The sequence below is a fragment of the Cryptotermes secundus genome, unplaced genomic scaffold (assembly GCF_002891405.2).
Source record: "Cryptotermes secundus unplaced genomic scaffold, Csec_1.0 scaffold80, whole genome shotgun sequence".
NCBI lineage: Eukaryota > Metazoa > Arthropoda > Insecta > Blattodea > Kalotermitidae > Cryptotermes > Cryptotermes secundus.
In genome coordinates, this window is record NW_019732856.1 from 315,736 (window position 1) to 332,617 (window position 16,882).

At 38.8% G+C, this 16,882-nt stretch overlaps 1 protein-coding gene across 1 annotated transcript; it reads right to left on the reverse strand.

Moving 5' to 3' along the window:
* Window positions 1-1,423: 1,423 nt before the first annotated feature.
* On the reverse strand, window positions 1,424-16,868 carry LOC111867738 (zinc finger CCCH domain-containing protein 10). The gene is made up of 7 exons (XM_023857847.2): window positions 16,358-16,868; window positions 13,924-14,079; window positions 10,631-10,856; window positions 10,266-10,407; window positions 9,142-9,456; window positions 8,671-8,848; window positions 1,424-2,634 (listed from the first exon to the last, which is right to left on the reverse strand). Exons 1-7 carry the CDS (start codon window positions 16,506-16,508, stop codon window positions 2,456-2,458), a joined length of 1,347 nt encoding a protein of 448 aa, XP_023713615.1. The 5' UTR covers window positions 16,509-16,868; the 3' UTR covers window positions 1,424-2,455.
* Window positions 16,869-16,882: the final 14 nt, after the last annotated feature.

Consider the following 16,882-nt stretch of genomic DNA (forward strand, 5'->3'; position numbering starts at 1 on the left):
ACCAGTGCATTCTTGCACCGAAAATATGATTAAAGCTTAATGTGTATGACAACATGATATAGACTCTCTCACCTATGCATTCCACTGTGCAATCTGTTAACACTGAGATGATGGTCCTTGATAATATTTTGACCACTGCATACTTTTCACAGGAAATTATTAAAATTCCTCATACCATGTTCAATGCATTTAGCTACAGTTGGTTTTTTTCATTAAAATTATGTGCTGGATCTGTAGCCAGGAACTCTTACCACTAGACCACAGAGGTGGTCAAATTTTCTGATCAGTGGCTTTTACTACCAGAATGTCAGTTATTAGTCTGAAATGTGCCTGTCCTAGACAAGAGATTCTTAAAGTTGGGTGTTAGTTGTATATGTTAATATGCAGTGTTGGCAAAGGCAGATTCACTCAGATCTGATTTTGCGTTGCATGAGGCTAGATAATGTTGCAACCAACCAAGATTTAATTCTGTTCTCACTTCTTTGAAGTCTGAAGCTGCCTATCAGAATGACATTTTCTTACATTTGAAGAGTCATGATAACGCAGTCAATAAATGCCCAGTGTTCAGTTCCCAGTAGGTATGTGACATGTTTGTCTTCACAGTAGCCATCCACTCTAAATTCACCCATCATCTTATTCGGTGGTTACAGGAAACACTTTATCTTGTACAAATGTTTCTGGACATTATCGATTGTCCTGTTTTTGTCTAAAACATCCTGTTATTTAAAAACACATTTTGAAGCATGGATTCTGTCAGTCTTCAGATGAAACCTACTCAGTTGGGCCCAATTGATACAGTTAACGTACCATTGTCACAAACTCTTAAATCTTATTTACTTTGTCTTGTGATGAAGTGACTACTTATCCTTGTGGCATACAGCTCTGAATGAGTACATTTACCTGTACCTGAATGTGATTGGTTATGACTACTAACTGTGGGGGTTTGTGGAGGAGACCTGTGACTAGTGTCATATTTTAGATTTTTGTTATTTTCCTCAGTTTCTCCAGATATGTTCAGGTAGAACCCTAATGTAATTCATGCATGACTGTATTTTACCACATCCTTAAAATGTACAATTTATAATTATACTTCCATTTCCTGTTTTATATTTTATGACAAGTGGTGTGATGTCAGCCTACTGATTGAAAGTGTTACATTTTTCATACACAGTTATCCAGTTCTTTGTGTTCTGCTGGTGTTGTGCTTGTGCCTAAACTTATCATCTTGAAAGCAATTCATATGATAATTCCACACATTTTATAAATTAAATTAAATGGCAAGTAAAGGTTCACTTGGGTAGTATTTTTCCAACTGCTACCCACTGAATGTAAACATGTGTACATACCAAATGGATTATGGACATGGGATGTAGAGGATCCGGTGGTGCAGATACCTACAGTAAAATATGATACCTAATGATGATTCTGTTTTTCAGAGAGGTTTCCATTTAACACAAGTACTTCTGGAAAAAAATATTGCACAGTATACATATTTAGGATTTAAATTACAAGTCAGAATTTCAAGCTACGTACATACATACATACGTATTCTCAGTGAGTGGTACTCATTTTCATCTCTCATTTTTTAATCCTTTCTCGTAGTCCATGAGGTATCTACTGTGCACAGATTTTGTTGGTAGCCTTAGTTTTTTCTAATCACAGATTTCATCTCAGACAATTCCCGCTACGTATGGTACAGATAAAAATTGTGTTAACATTAAACAAATATTTTGGCAGATCATTCTCCGCATTTTTCATTTCACTGCCTTATGCTAAAAGCTAATTTTACATTAGTTTTTGCTCTATATTCTTGGGATCAAAACTTGCACAGTAAAGGCAGGTTTCCATTTTATCCGGATTCTATTTCTGACAGATTTTACCATCTCTCACTGATATTTCAAATTAACTCTTACTAATGTAACTTAATCCAAGTTATTTATCATAAGTATACAAGCATAAAAGCTTCTAAAAGTTAAAATAATTGATAACATACATACTATCTGAAAGTACAGGTTTCCAATAACAAAATGTTTCAATGATCACAAAACAGAAATGGTCAGAAGAAATAATAATAATAATAGATAATGCACTGACATGAAGACATACAATTAAAATGATACCCACTTTCTCTGAAGGGGAGGATCCCAAAAAACACTGAATACGACAGTGCAAAAGTCTGCACTATGGAATATTACTTATGAATTCACTGTTCCCTTCTTTGCTCACAAAACTAACATTACAACTACATTCCTATTTCAGATACAAAGCAGATTACATCATGTCACCTTTCTCAGCTTTTGAAGTGCTCTATTACCTTTGAAGTGAAATTAACAATGTGAAAACAGTGCACATGAAGTGCATAAACTGAAAATAGACAATCAATCCATGGTCCATTGCACTTCATAATATTTTTTAACACAATAAAAGACACGGACCAAAAAAATTAACAAGAAGTTCAATGTGAAAGACTGGTCTGAAGAACAGGTCGCAGATCCTGCGTCATTATCGGGTAGGACACAAGAGGGGCTGTAGCTCCACTGATTGACATGGGCAATGACTGTGGTCCTCCTTGCTGAGGATTCTGTTGTTGTCCTTGTTGTGGTGGGGCTCCTGGTTGCTGTGGTGGCTGTGGACCTGCATTATACATAACATTAAAACTTGCAAATATAAGACAATGTTGTAGTGTTCTTTTACCTTTTATGTGGAAATCTGAAGTTCAACTGCCATTTGCCCAGAAATTGGCATCACTTATATTTGCAAGAATTGTGTAGTGACTGGTAATGAAGTCAACATATATGTATATAATCCAAGGTTGTGAATTTGTTCTATTACCAATTAAGCCATCACAGCCCTTTTCCAAGTATTTCGTGTTGCATGCAATTTGTTCCAACATTGCTGCCAGGTTTCAAACATATACATTATATTGCATTGCATTCCATGGATCCAAAGTTAGTCAAAATGACTGTACGATGTTAAATATGTCATATAAATGCAAAACATATGTACAGTCCCAATGGAGTTCTCACACAAGAGAAACCAAGAATACACAGTGACTACACACAAGGCTATTTAAAGACACATAAGTTATTTTCTAGACAATAGGTATTCATCAACAGAGTAGAATGAATGTGTATTTAAGTATCGTTTCAAGGCCGCACCATAGCTCAAACGGTTAGTCGCTGGCTTCCCACCGTGGCAGCCTGGTTTTGATCTCGGGTCTGGTCAAGTGGGATTTGTGGTGAACAAAGTGGCGCTGGGGCAGGTTTTCTCCGAGTACTTTGGTTTCTCCTGCCAATCTTCATTCCACCAAATTCTCCATCATCATAATCACCTGGAGCAGGCTATAATAGGCCAATCAGTGGCTGCCATGCCGAGTGAACCCAGTTGGACTCCACCCCCCCCTCAAACCGAATTAAAAAAAAAATAAATGTAATTTTAAGTATCGTTTCAGTGCTATTTTAAATCGTGTCTTTTCATTCATAAGACCTCTGAGATCAGATGGCAGGTTATTAAAAATTTTGATCCCAGCATAATATGCACTTTTCTGAAAGCATGAGAGGTTAGCAATTGGTTTATGAAGACAGTGTTTGTGTCTTGTGTTAACAGGGTGTACGTCCGCATTCATCTCAAAATGTTCTTTGTTATTTGTAATGAAGTTTATTAATGAATATATACCATCATCATCATCATCATCATCATCAGTAATCTGTCAAGACGACAGGTCCACAGTCTCTTTCAAAACAATTCCTCCACTTAATGCGATCTAGAGCTTTCTCCTTCAAATGACAGTATCCTCTTCTGTCCCCAAGGTCATCCAGCATCTTCTTACGTCTTCTTCCTCGTCTTCTTGTCACTTCTATCCGCCCATCTATCTTTCCTTCGATAGCTTCTTTTAGAAGGCAGTTTCTGCGTAAAACATGACCAATCCAATTAGCCTTCCGTTTTCTTATTTCATGTAGGATATTCCTCTGCTCACTGACTCTAATTAACACTTCTTCATTTCTCACATAATCGGTCCAACTGATCTTCTCCATTCTTCTCCAACACCACATTTCGAAACTTTCCAGATGTTTCTGATCTACTGCCCTAAGTGTCCATGTTTCAGCCCCATACAGAGCTATGCTCCAAATGTAGCATTTCACTAGTTTCTTCCTCAAATTTAAGTCCAATTTGCTGGTAAAAAGATTCTTCTTCTTGCTAAATGCAGCTTTTGCCATGGCAATCCTGGATTTAATTTCACAAGTACACCTTCCATCATCTGTTAACAAGCTACCCAAATATTTAAAACATTTCACATTCTCCACTTGTTTTTGGTCTATCTTTATTGTGACTGGGGTTGGTTGTCTCGAAATTTTCATTACTTTTGTTTTCTCCACATTCATTTCCATGCCATAGCACCTTCCAATTTCAATTAGTCTATCAATCATGCCCTGTAGCACAGTTTCTTCCTTAGCCATTAACACAAGGTCATCTGCATATTTCACAGTTTGAATAATTTGCCCTCCTACTTTGAAGTCACCGAGCCCATCCAGAGCTTCCTTGGTAAGGCATTCGCTGTACAAGTTGAACAGAATTGGTGATAAACAGCATCCTTGTCGAACTCCTCTTCCAATCTGCACACTTCCTGTCTCCCCCCTGTCCAGTCGTACTCTAACTTTCTGATCCATGTACAATTTGCTAATCAATCTTCTTTCATGCCAATCGATACCTGTTTCTTTCAGGATCTGCATTAATTTGGTCCAGTTTACCCGGTCAAATGCCTTCTGCCAGTCTATGAAGCAAACACACAGTTCTTCATCTATCTCCAAAGTTCGTTCCGCTATAATTCTCATCATCCCAATTGCATCCCTGGTTCCTTTTCCTCTTCTAAATCCAAACTGATCTTCTCCAAGTACATCCTCTATTTTCCTTTCAATTCTTCTTTTAAGTATCTTTGCTATTATCTTTGCTGTATGTGCAATAAGACTTATTGTGCGATGGTCGCTGCATTTTGTAGCTTTTGTCTTTTTCTTTAAGGCAATCATTGTAACTTCTGTAAAGTCCTTGGGCCACTCTCCACTTTCATATATGGTGTTCATTAGTTTTGTCAGTGTTTTCAAACCACCTTCTCCCAGTAACTTGAGCACATCTCCAGGTACATCATCATCTCCTGTAGCCTTTCCCTTCCTCATTTCCTTGATAGCTTTTTCCACCTCACTTTGTAAAATATATGGTCCTTTCTCGTCTGTATCTACTTCTTCTTCCGGTTCAACTTCTAAGGTTTCTGGCCGATTAGGTCGATCATATAGTTCTGAAATATAATTTTCCCAAATTTTCAGCACTTGCCTCTGATCTACTATTCTATTCCCCTGGGAGTCTTCGATGCCAACATTTTGAATCCCATGATTCTCTTTCCATCCTAGTTCTTTTGTCTTCATGTACATCAAATCATAACGGCCTGTTCTTTGAAATTCCATAATCTCATTACATATCTTCTCAAGATATTCCTTTTTGGCCCTGTCCGTGGCTCTTTTCAATTCATTCCTCAGTCTCCTGTATTTCCTCCTGCCTTCTTCATTGTTGACATTCTTCCATTTCCTTCGCTCCTCCATTTTACTCATCATCTCCTGTGTAACCCATGGTTTTCTTGCTATCTTCTCAACTTTACCTACCAAATCACTGATAGTATCTAACATGCATTCTTTTATATCGTTCCACTGCGCTTCAGCATTTCCGCTTTCACCTTCAATTGCACCGAGTTTCTCTTCTAGAGTCTCTTGCACGCTTTGTCTTTGAGCATATAACTTCTCCAAATCCCATCTGGGTCTGCGCTTTCGAAATCCTATAATTTTCTTCAACCTGGTTCGGAACTTGGCAACCAGCAAGTTGTGGTCAGAGTCAATGTCTGCCCCAGGAAGCGTCTTCACATCCTTCACACTGTTTCTGAATCGATGTTTCACAAGGATGTAGTCCAGCTGATGCCTCTTCCAATCCCCAGGTGCCTTCCATGTGTAAATTCTTCTCTTTGGCTTCTTGAACCAAGTGTTGGTAACAATCAATCCATTTCGTTCACAAAAGTCAATAAGCATTTGACCTCTGTGATTCCGTCTTCCTAGTCCATGTGATCCAACAATATTCTGATATGGTTCATCTCCAACAATGCTGTTCCAGTCTCCCAATATGATGCTGTTTGTGTCTCCTCTTCCATCTTCCTGAAGAATTTCTTCAATTGTGTCATACACTTTTTCCACTTCATCGTCTTCATACTCTGATGTTGGCATGTACACTTGTATAATCAGTATATCTACCGGTTCTGCCTTTAACTTCAGAGCAATAATTCTGTCATTACAAGCAATCTTCTTAACAACACTCCTCACTACACTTTTATGCACCACTATTGCCACACCTCTTTCAGCCCGTTCACCTCCGGAATAATACACTGTATAATCACCGCTTCTTATTTCACCTTGTCCTTTCCACCGCACTTCGCTGACACCTAGCACAGACACTTCATTCTTCTGCATTTCCGTTTTCAAATTCTCCAATTTTCCTGCTTGATTCAAGGTCCTGACATTCCATGTTCCAATCTTGTATCCATGCTGTTTCTTCTGATCTTCGCACTTTTTCTTGTTGTAACGCCTGCATGACATTTCCTCTAGAAACACTCCCCCCCGGAGATCCGATTGGGGGAGTAGTTTACCTCCGGATTGTTTTGCCTCCAGAGGAAACATCTCGCATATATGGTATCTCTGTTTTTGGAAAGAGACTATCCAGGAAAAGTGATAATGTGGTAGTTTTTCCATTTGCTTTCCACATCGCAGTACAGCAGCCGTAATATATACATATATATATTCACAAGGAAAATTTAAGATCTGTAGTCTCTTAACTAGATCTCTACAGGAATTATGGGATTTGACACCCATCACGATTCTAACAATTTTCTTTTGCAATGTAAATACCTTTTTACTGTCAGATGAATTACTCCAGAAAATAATTCCATACTTCATTAAAGAGTGAAAGTAAGCAAAATAGAGTGATTTGGGAGTGTCAATGTTACTAATATGTAACATGAATCTAACTGCATAACATGCTCTACTTAGCTTTGGAATCAACTGATCAATATGGTTTTTCCAGTTTAAATGATTATCAATTTGCAAGCCAAGGAATTTTGTGTTTACTCCATCTTCTATATATTTATCATATCATATGTTTAATGGATACTGTGGTGAGATTTTTGTTATAAATTTTATTACATTTGTTTTTTCTAGGTTCAGGGACAGCTTGTTTGCAGAAACAAGTAACCATCACATTATATTCTTTTCATGACTGTCCCTGCTACCTTCAGAACTTCTGATGACTGCAAATTACACCCCTATAGAAACACCCTCAAGACTGAGAAAAGAAGAAACAAGTAACCATCACATTATATTCTTTTCATGACTGTCCCTGCTACCTTCAGAACTTCTGATGACTGCAAATTACACCCCTATAGAAACACCCTCAAGACTGAGAAAAGAAGAGCACAAAAACTGCAATGTTTGGACTATATGGTGCATGTGGAAGGATGCCATAGAGAACCTGTCAAGTACTATATGATGTAACATGTGTGATGTGGATGTGAAGAGGATCATACTGTCATTATGGAGCAGCCACTCATCTACCAAAACAGCGATGCATTTCTGATGGATGTGTTCTCATGGTCATCAGCAACATACAGTACAGTCCAGTGACTTAAGTGGTTCCACATATTCATCTACACTTGATTTTCCTCTGGTATCCGTAGCAACAAGATTAAGCACCCATACACATCTGAGTATATAGCTTGGTCAAGAAGCAGACACTGCGATTCCCAGAAGCTGTGCTATCACTGAGAAACACAAAGCTTTGTGAAGAAGCAACTGTCATTATCAAAAATTAAACTAACAGGTGTTATTAGTTAACCTCAACATCAGCAGACTTCTAGTGGACTAACTTCAACAGACAGACAGGCCAATTTACTCTGAAGCTGCAAAAAATTATTCAGTGTTAACAGTTCAGAATAAGAAACAGTGCTTTTCTGGGCAGCATCCAGCCTCCTATACAATGGGCACTGGGGGCTCTTTCCCTAGTGGTAAAGAAGCCAAAGAGTGAAGATGCTCACTCACCTCTATCTAGTACCAATAGTAAGAATCCATGCAGTTTAACTTCCCATACATCTCCAGTGTGTGCATTAGTACAGGGACAACTCCTATACAATCTTATATACAAAAAGAAAAAAAAATATGGAATATTTCAATTTTTCCATGGGAACGCAACAAAATTACAAAACCAACGACTTATTCAATGATATAAAACATAAATTTAAAATTTTATTCTTGTTTTATACTATAACTTTGTTTTATATAATCTGATTTATTGTACTTTCTGCGTCGAGTGTTTTATGATTAATAGTATTGTATCCAGTTTAATAGTACTGCAGTTCAGTGGCGTATATATGTTAACCGTGTATTTGCCTGATGATGGCTATTAATAGCCAAAACATGTAGCAGAGCCGTAGCTAGGGACTGATATTGATATTTGTTGTGTTGTGACAGTTAATAAAGAAGTTGTTAACTAGTCTTCAGCCACATCTCCAGCCTAAATTTCTAACATTCTCATGGGCCATCACTGTTTTACATCCTGTAACCAAGTGCTGCAGTATCATGAACGTACCTTCCACTGCAAGAGTTTGCTGAGCCATTGTCACAACTGGGGGTGGAATCTGAACAGGAGCCATTGAAACAGTTGCAATTGATACAGGGGCTCCAGCTACAGCAGCAATTGACACTGGTACAGTTGCTACACTTGCTGTAACTGTTCGCAATGTGCCAGCTGCTACGGCTGCATTCACCTGCAACAAGTTTAATATACTGACTACAAGCAAGATACAAAATGTTTACAACAAATGTTGCCAATTATTTTGTCCATATCTTGCAACAAACTTTGCATTCACATACTCAATACTTCCAAAACTCCCACAGATGTAATAAGAAGCTATGTACTTTAGGCTTTTTTAAAAATTGTTGGTAAGCAGAACTAAATGCAATGTTCCACAAATCTTAAGTAGTTTAATTTCTGTTTTTCAGTGTGTGGTAACAGGAATGACATCAAAACTGGGTCCTAATTCCTGCTGACAGTTCTTACCATTTGCTGAGGTGTAGGTGCCTGAGCTGGCTGTATCTGTGCTGTGATTGGCTGAACCTGCATTGTAGGTGCCCCTGTATTGGTGATTGTAACTGCTGGTACAGTCACAGCTGTAACGTTAGCTGTGCGTTTGCCCCCCATACGTAGCTGAGCATTCTGATCCAGAAGGAACTCATTTGTAGCAGTGAGGTCTGAGACTTGCTTCTTCAGTTCTTCAATCTTTTTGCGCAGAATACTGTTCTCATCATCTAGGAGCAGTGTGTGTGCCTCTGCATGTGACAGCATAGGTGCTGCATAGCAGTGACTGTGTGCAGCCTAAATCCAAAACAGTAAATGTAAAGGAAACTAAAGACAAAAACTTTAGTATTTGTAAGATTTGAGATTTTCATGACGGTGACTATAAATACCGTCTTTTTGGATGTGGTGCCATGCAGACAAAGTATAAACCAACATTTCGGAGGAACGTATCACCTCAATCTTCAGGGTAGAAGAAAAAAGAAAAAAAAATTCGAGACTGGTCACTTAGTCTGCAGCCACCTGCTCACGCTGGTTCCTTACACAGATTTTGTTTTCTTTTTTCTTCTGCCCTGAAGATGGAGGCGATAAATTCCTCTGAAATGTCAGTTTATACTTTGTCTACACAGCGCCACATCCCAGAAGACGGCATTCTTCAACTTTAATATTTGCTTCTGTTGATTCCAATTATGGTGTTTTGTTCATCCTGACCTCCTCTGGAATCCACTTCCAAAGTAGCATCACTTCAATGAATAGAATTTAATTTACTTTCAATGAGGGCATCATGAAAATGGTACAGTTTAAGGGAACTCCAAACCTAGTATTAACATGATGACTGTGTGAGCTGGAAGTGAGACTAACACCATATAATGTACAGTGCTGAAATTATGTGCAGTAATTGATCTTTGGAAAATATTGGACTATGATTTTATGCATGTCTTGCAATAATCTGGACTGTGCATTAGAAACCCTCAGCTCATCTCTTCATCGCTGCATTGTTCAAATACTACGATCACAACTCATACATGTGTTTGTTAACTGATATGTTACTAGTTTCATGTTCATTCAAAATCACTTGAATATGTTTTGCAGTTTCCTGCAGTTCATACCTGATGGCCTTCCCGAGTCAGCAACAACTGGCTACTTTGTTGAATTTCAGGACTAAAATACTGACGTCTTTTTATTTCAGGGGATCCAAATTCTCGCTCCAAACCAATGACAGTACTTCCAGTGCTGATGTAGCAATCAAACCTTTATTATAATAGAAAAATTTGATATGGTAAATGTAAATAACTCAAGGAAATAGCATTCACTTAAATGGAGGCTGAGAAACAGCAAAATCAATGCCTACAGGACTATATGCAGACAAGAGCTTCTCACCTCCTGACCCATTTTATATGCTTTCGATTCACATTTACAGAACACAGTCATGCAAGTATTTAACAGACACCAATTAGTACACAGAATACTCCACCTTCCATCTTCAAATTCAAATCTTTCTCTTCTCCTAGCAATTGATCCCAATCCATTCGTTGCTGAAGTTGTATGGGAAGGGTTCCTCGCTCCATATGTTAACTCTATCTCATATTCTCTTACAGACAGATGCCGAAACCTGCACTTGCCTCCACGTCGACATTCTCCCTTCAGATGATCTTTGCATACAGGAAGCTCACCTGGTCGAGAGACATCAGGTGTAATGCCTAGAACACCATACACATGGTATAAATTATATGTTCTAAATTCTTTCAAATGCCTGTATTGTATAATAATAGAATGGTTTTATCTTTCATGTGACAGTTTCCACATAATTAGGACAAGTTTCAAAACAGGAGAAATTCAGCCTGAAATTTTAGTGCCCCCCCTATTTTCTACTGCACACGTTTACTCTCCGAGGATAATCCTTCTGCAAAAACCATAATCTTTAACTGTCTAGCTTTCATTACAATATGCAAGGCTAAACAACCATTTCAAACCACAAATTAAGTGAACAGTTTTCCAAAAAACAGGAATATAAATGACTTTGAATTGCATGATGTCATAATTCTTTGCTTGACATGGTTTTCATTTATACACAATTTATATTAAGACACCGATTTTTTGTAACACAGGGTCACGTTTTGATGATCCTCAGCTTGGGACATGCCAATTTATGTGCACTTTCAATCATGGAATACCCACACCCACTGCCCAACCTCACAGTCACGACATGACTCTTGCTGTGAGAGCATCTGTGTCAGATAAATGCGTCCTTACTGTATGTATGTATGTATATATATACCTATACATACACACACACCACAGTGAATTGTTTTTGCCCCAAAAATATGTTTTCAGAGCATAAACACGTAGTAATGACACTACAGAAATAACAGGAAAATTAAAGATTCCTGAGAGGCAGATATATGTGGTTGAATAATCTGAGTGTGGGGAAAGTGCAACATTTGTTGGAAGGCACTTTCATAAAAATGAATCTTCTGCCCGAACTATTAAACAAAGTCGAGCAGCCATTAGGGTTAATGCTGAAGCAAATGCACCAAATAATGCAAAAATTACTTACAACACCTATGATTGTGTATGTACAATAAGTAAAAATAAAAGCTATTTCTTATGGTATACATGGTGTGTCCAGGATCTGTTAGGACTCATTTTTTTAAATTTTGCCCTGCAATGCCATTTATGGCGAGTTGTGGCATTAAGATTCTTGAAGTTTCAGCTGTGGCTATCTATAATTTCAAAGTGCAAGCATCGCTGCATCATGTGTTCTGACCTTGGATGTAAGAGTACTGTTTTGATGGTCATTGGAAAATGGCAGTTGAACAGAGAGCAAACATCAAATTTTGTTTGAAGTTGGGCAAAACAGCTGGAGAAGCGTATGAAATGATGAAACGTGTGTACAGTAGTGATTGTTTGAGTTCCTCAAACATTTTTCGATGGTATGCTGTATTTCGTGGCGGCAGGGAGGTCACTGAAGACGCTCCGTGTGTGTCAAAGCTGAGAACAAGTCGCACTAAAGAAAATGTGAAAAAAGTGACCGAAATCCTTGCATCAGACAGATGTGTTTCTGCAAGACTCATCGAGGAGCTTTTGGGAATACCAAAAAGTACTCTGCATCAAATTTTGACCGAGGATTTGGGCAAACAGAAGGTCTGTGCATGGTTTGTACCGCACGCACTGTCAGGTGATGAAAAACATGACAGAGTGGAACAATGGAAAGACATGTAACGGTCAGCCCAAAGTGAAATAAAATTTACAAAATCGATTGTTACTGATGAGGAAACATGGTGTTTTCAATATGAGCCTCTCACAAAGCAACAGAGTGCAAAGTGGTTGAGCCCAAAGAAGCCAAAACCAAAGAAAGTACACATCCAAAAGTCGAGTAAAGACACTGCTAACCGTTTTCTTCTATTCCAAAGGAACCATTCACAAGGAATTTCTGCCAGAAGGTCAAACAGTGAATTATGATTATTATCTTGGAGTCCTCAATCGTTTGTGGGCAAGAATTCTTCAAATTCGACCTGATTATCGAGAGCAAGGTTCCTGGTCGCTCCTCCACAACAATGCCCCACCCCACAAATCGAAGATTGTGCATGATTTTTTGGCCAGAAAGGGATCACAGTCCTTGATCATCCTCTGTATTCACCAGATTTGGCTCCAGCAGATTTCTGGTTGCTCCCAAAAGTTAAGTTAGCGATGAAAGGAGGCCATCAAGACACCATCAAGGACATCATAAGGGCATCTACTGCAGTTTTAAATGTGATTCCACAGTGACTGTTTTCAAAAACTTTTCAATCGATTCCAGCCATGTATTGATTCAGAAGGAGCCTATTTTGAATAAAAAGGGTGAAATTTTGAAAATAATTCATGTCTTATATTTTTAATGAACACAGTCCTAACAGAACCTGGACATACTGTATATATATGTACATAATGTGGTGTACAGACCCACTGCTAAGTGGTGACTCTGTAAACAGCAACCATTTCTGGGCAGTGGCTCAGTAAACACATTCCCATTGTTAGGCAACAGATTCTTGATAATGCAACAGTTAGACGCTACAATAGACAAGCTGTTTTCTGTGTGGTCCATGCTGAGATGTTATAAGCAAGGGACAAAGTTAATTTAGTCAGTTCTGCAAGGGAGGCTGTGAAAAGAGGACCTGAGCGCATGCAGCCGATGGATCTCCACTGTTAGAAGCCGTTGCCCAGGAATGGCTGGTGAAGCCAGCAGTTTGGAAAAAGGCTTAGTGGATGCTGTGGTGATTTGCGAATTGTGGAGATTAGTAGTGGCACTGTTACTGCTTGTAGTTCAAAGTCATGTGTACAAGTGGTCAATAAATCATTCAAAAATCCAAACCCTGTCTACTGTTACACATACTATGTGTCAATACTATACTACTTTATTTCCCCTGCCAATCTTCATTCCACTGATTGCTCCACAATCACCCTCACCTATCATCTTGGGCTGGTACAATAGGCCAGAAGTGGCCGCAGTACAAGGGACTTAGTGCCACCCCACTATCAATAAAAAAAAAAAATAGTCCCATCCCACTAGCAATACAAAAAATACTACTTTATTCTGAACCTTGTATGTATGTTTCTGAGGATGAGTCCCCTTTCTCCTTATTTCCCATATGACCAAGTCCTTGCACAATCATTTTGATATCCACGGTATAATTCAAGAATGTCACTCCCTGTTACACCAGAGATTACTGCATTTAAATACCATAAGTCAAAGGGTTAGTTATATGCAAATTCCACTTTAGCACTTACCCTTCCTAACAGCTGACTCCAGTACATGTCGTGGCAGCTCCCCAGTGGCCCTGTAATACTCTTCTTCTTCACGTGTGCAGTGGACAAAGCGACACAAGGGACGTGAGCACTTTGAGTTCTGATAATCATGGCAGAAGATGTATTCAAACTTCCCACCTGCCACGGAGATCACAATGTATTCAGTAAAACCTAGTTTCACTCCAGATTGTATGCCATGAATAACCCTAATGGTGTGCTAATGGTACTGGAAAGTAAAATAAATATAAATAGCCAGACATCATGTTATGTAAGGATACAGAGAGGTGGAAAAATGGATGATAATCTGACACAGGTTTTACTACCTCCAAAGCTATGGAAGGTAAGTCTATCACATTTAAACACATATACGCACAAAAAAAAAATCAACAGGTCTACAAATGTCACTTGATCAACCCACGTTTTTTAATTGGCAGATGACTCGAGTAGCACTATCTGTAAGTTGCTAATCAGCACAAAGGAGGTCTGCTGATTAGCATCAAGAGCTCAGTCTGCTCAGGAACTGTATAACTGGATGAGTTTCTCTCGTGTGAGACAAACACTAATCAATTATAATCACATAATTCATGAATAACTGGTTTTGGGAATCCCTACTGCGCAGTTTTCCCTTTCTTCCAGCAACCAAGATAACACAGTCGGAGATGTACCTGAATGGGCTACTCTAGAGACTGCATATGCCAAGAAGCTGCACCAGGAAGGGAGAACAGATGTAATGAGATGTTGCAGTGTAGAGTTTACAGTGAAACGTTATACCAGTGCTATCAGCAAATTCACCAATATTTTCTCAAAGGCCGCGCCATAACTTAAGTAGTTAGTCACTGGCTTCCCACCGCTGCGGCTAGTCAAGTGGGATTTGTGAAGGACAAAATGGCACTGGCGCAGGTTTTCCTCCCCCCCCCCCCCCCCCCCCGTTTCGTNTAACAATGATCTATAGAGACGAAATAAATAAATAAACAGAAGCACTGGCAGCTGTATTGTGTTTCGTTAAGTTTGCACCTGCTCATTGTGTAGTTTCCTAATGTCAAAGAAAGGACTTGATTTGCATAACCACTGCATGGTCACCTAATTACTACGAACTATGTAGTTTTTGTGATTCACAATTTATTTCTTGTGTACAAACACATTTAAGAGAACAATTTACATTCACCAAACATAAACATTCCACAATATTACAACTGGTGCCACTTGTGTGCAATGTTTTCTTTCTTCCTTCCCCTCTGTTCCTTCCTTCCAAACCACAATACATGTGCATGATGCATGCTTCAGCCGCCAATTCTAGCTGAAAGATTTATAACAAATATAGAGAAAATGAATAAACAATATACCGAATTTAACTCTGTAACTGAAGAATGCTTCAAGCAGCTTGAGGATTTTTTGAGACAATAAGTACTATCTTCTGGGATATAACATCATGCAGTGCATTGAAAGTCAACCAATGTTTCAGAGGAGCACATTGCCTCCATCTTCAGGGGCGAATAGTAAGACAAGCAGAAAATAGCATAAAGTAAATGGCAAGTATGCAGCTTGGCTCAAGCAGTTAGTGGTTGGCTTCTCATCGCAGTGGCTCAGGTTCAAACCCAGGTCATGTGGGATTTGTGGTGGACAGAGTGGTGTTCGGGCAGATTTTCTCTGAGTACTTTGTTTTCCCCTGCCAATCTTCATTCCACCAGATGCTCCACAATCACCATCATCTATCATCTGGGGCTGGTACAATAGGCCAGTATTGGCCACAGTACCAAATGGATTCAGCCTCACTGCACTAAGAACAATGAAATATACATAAGCAGCTCTGTTTGCTGCCTACTTCATGCTTGTTTCTTTCTTGAGTTATTCGTCAACCATGAAGATGAACACAATGTACCTCCAAAGCAATGGTTAACTTTCAACATACTAGATGGCATTACATCCCAGCAGATAGAACTCTTCAAAACCACTGCTGTCAAACCCTCAAATTCTGTATATTTAAGAGATGTCTCATTTACGGTGTGTTTGCTTCCATGACAAAATACTATGATTATATACACAAAAAGCACAGAAAACATATTAGTGCTAGTATACTTGAAATATGTCAAACACATCAAATCTACAAAAAGGTACGGTAAAGTCCCTGTGCTTAACTAATTAAGCACTATGCCCTAAAGGCGTGTGGGGGATTTCAAGTATAGATCCACATTTTCTTAGCCTTGATACTAGCTGGAGATGAGTGGTAGGCTTCACGCGTCTACTGCTTTACCCCAGGGAAAGAGCCCCAAATACCCATTGGTTAGGAAGCTGGGTGGACCCCAGAGCAGGTCTGGACGACGTAAAGAAGAGAAAATTCTTGACCCTACCGGGACGCGAACTCTGACCCCGCCGTTACACTATTAATTTCAGGTTGCTAAAGTAAACGATTACCTACCTGCATCCTGCTCCTTTTCATTTGGATGAACGAATTTGCAACGTTTCCCCCGCCGACAAACTTTACGAAGGAAATCACGACAAACACGATCTCCTGAAAAGTCACTATTTCTGTCACCACTTGGGCTATCAGATCCATTTTCTGACGACATTATTTATTAAATTGGTACTTTGTGTTTCAAATAATGACTACCAATTGCCGTTATAACGAATATGTCAATGTTATTAAATTTCAAATAACCTTCGTATTAATTTCATAATCCTATCCATTCGTACAGGAGTACCATAATCCTATTTGGACTATGAATCAACTACTTGGTCATTACACTTCGATAACAGCAATAATCAATTCCAAAGCTAATATTACTTCAGCATACTTCACCGCACGTATTACAATACGTGTACTTTAAAACAATGTGCGCACAATGTTAATCTGATGTATCATTCTAATAAAGACAAACAAATATAAACTATCGGCCATAAACCTACTCCTCGGTTTTGGTCTCCTTCTCTCTTATCGAAACAT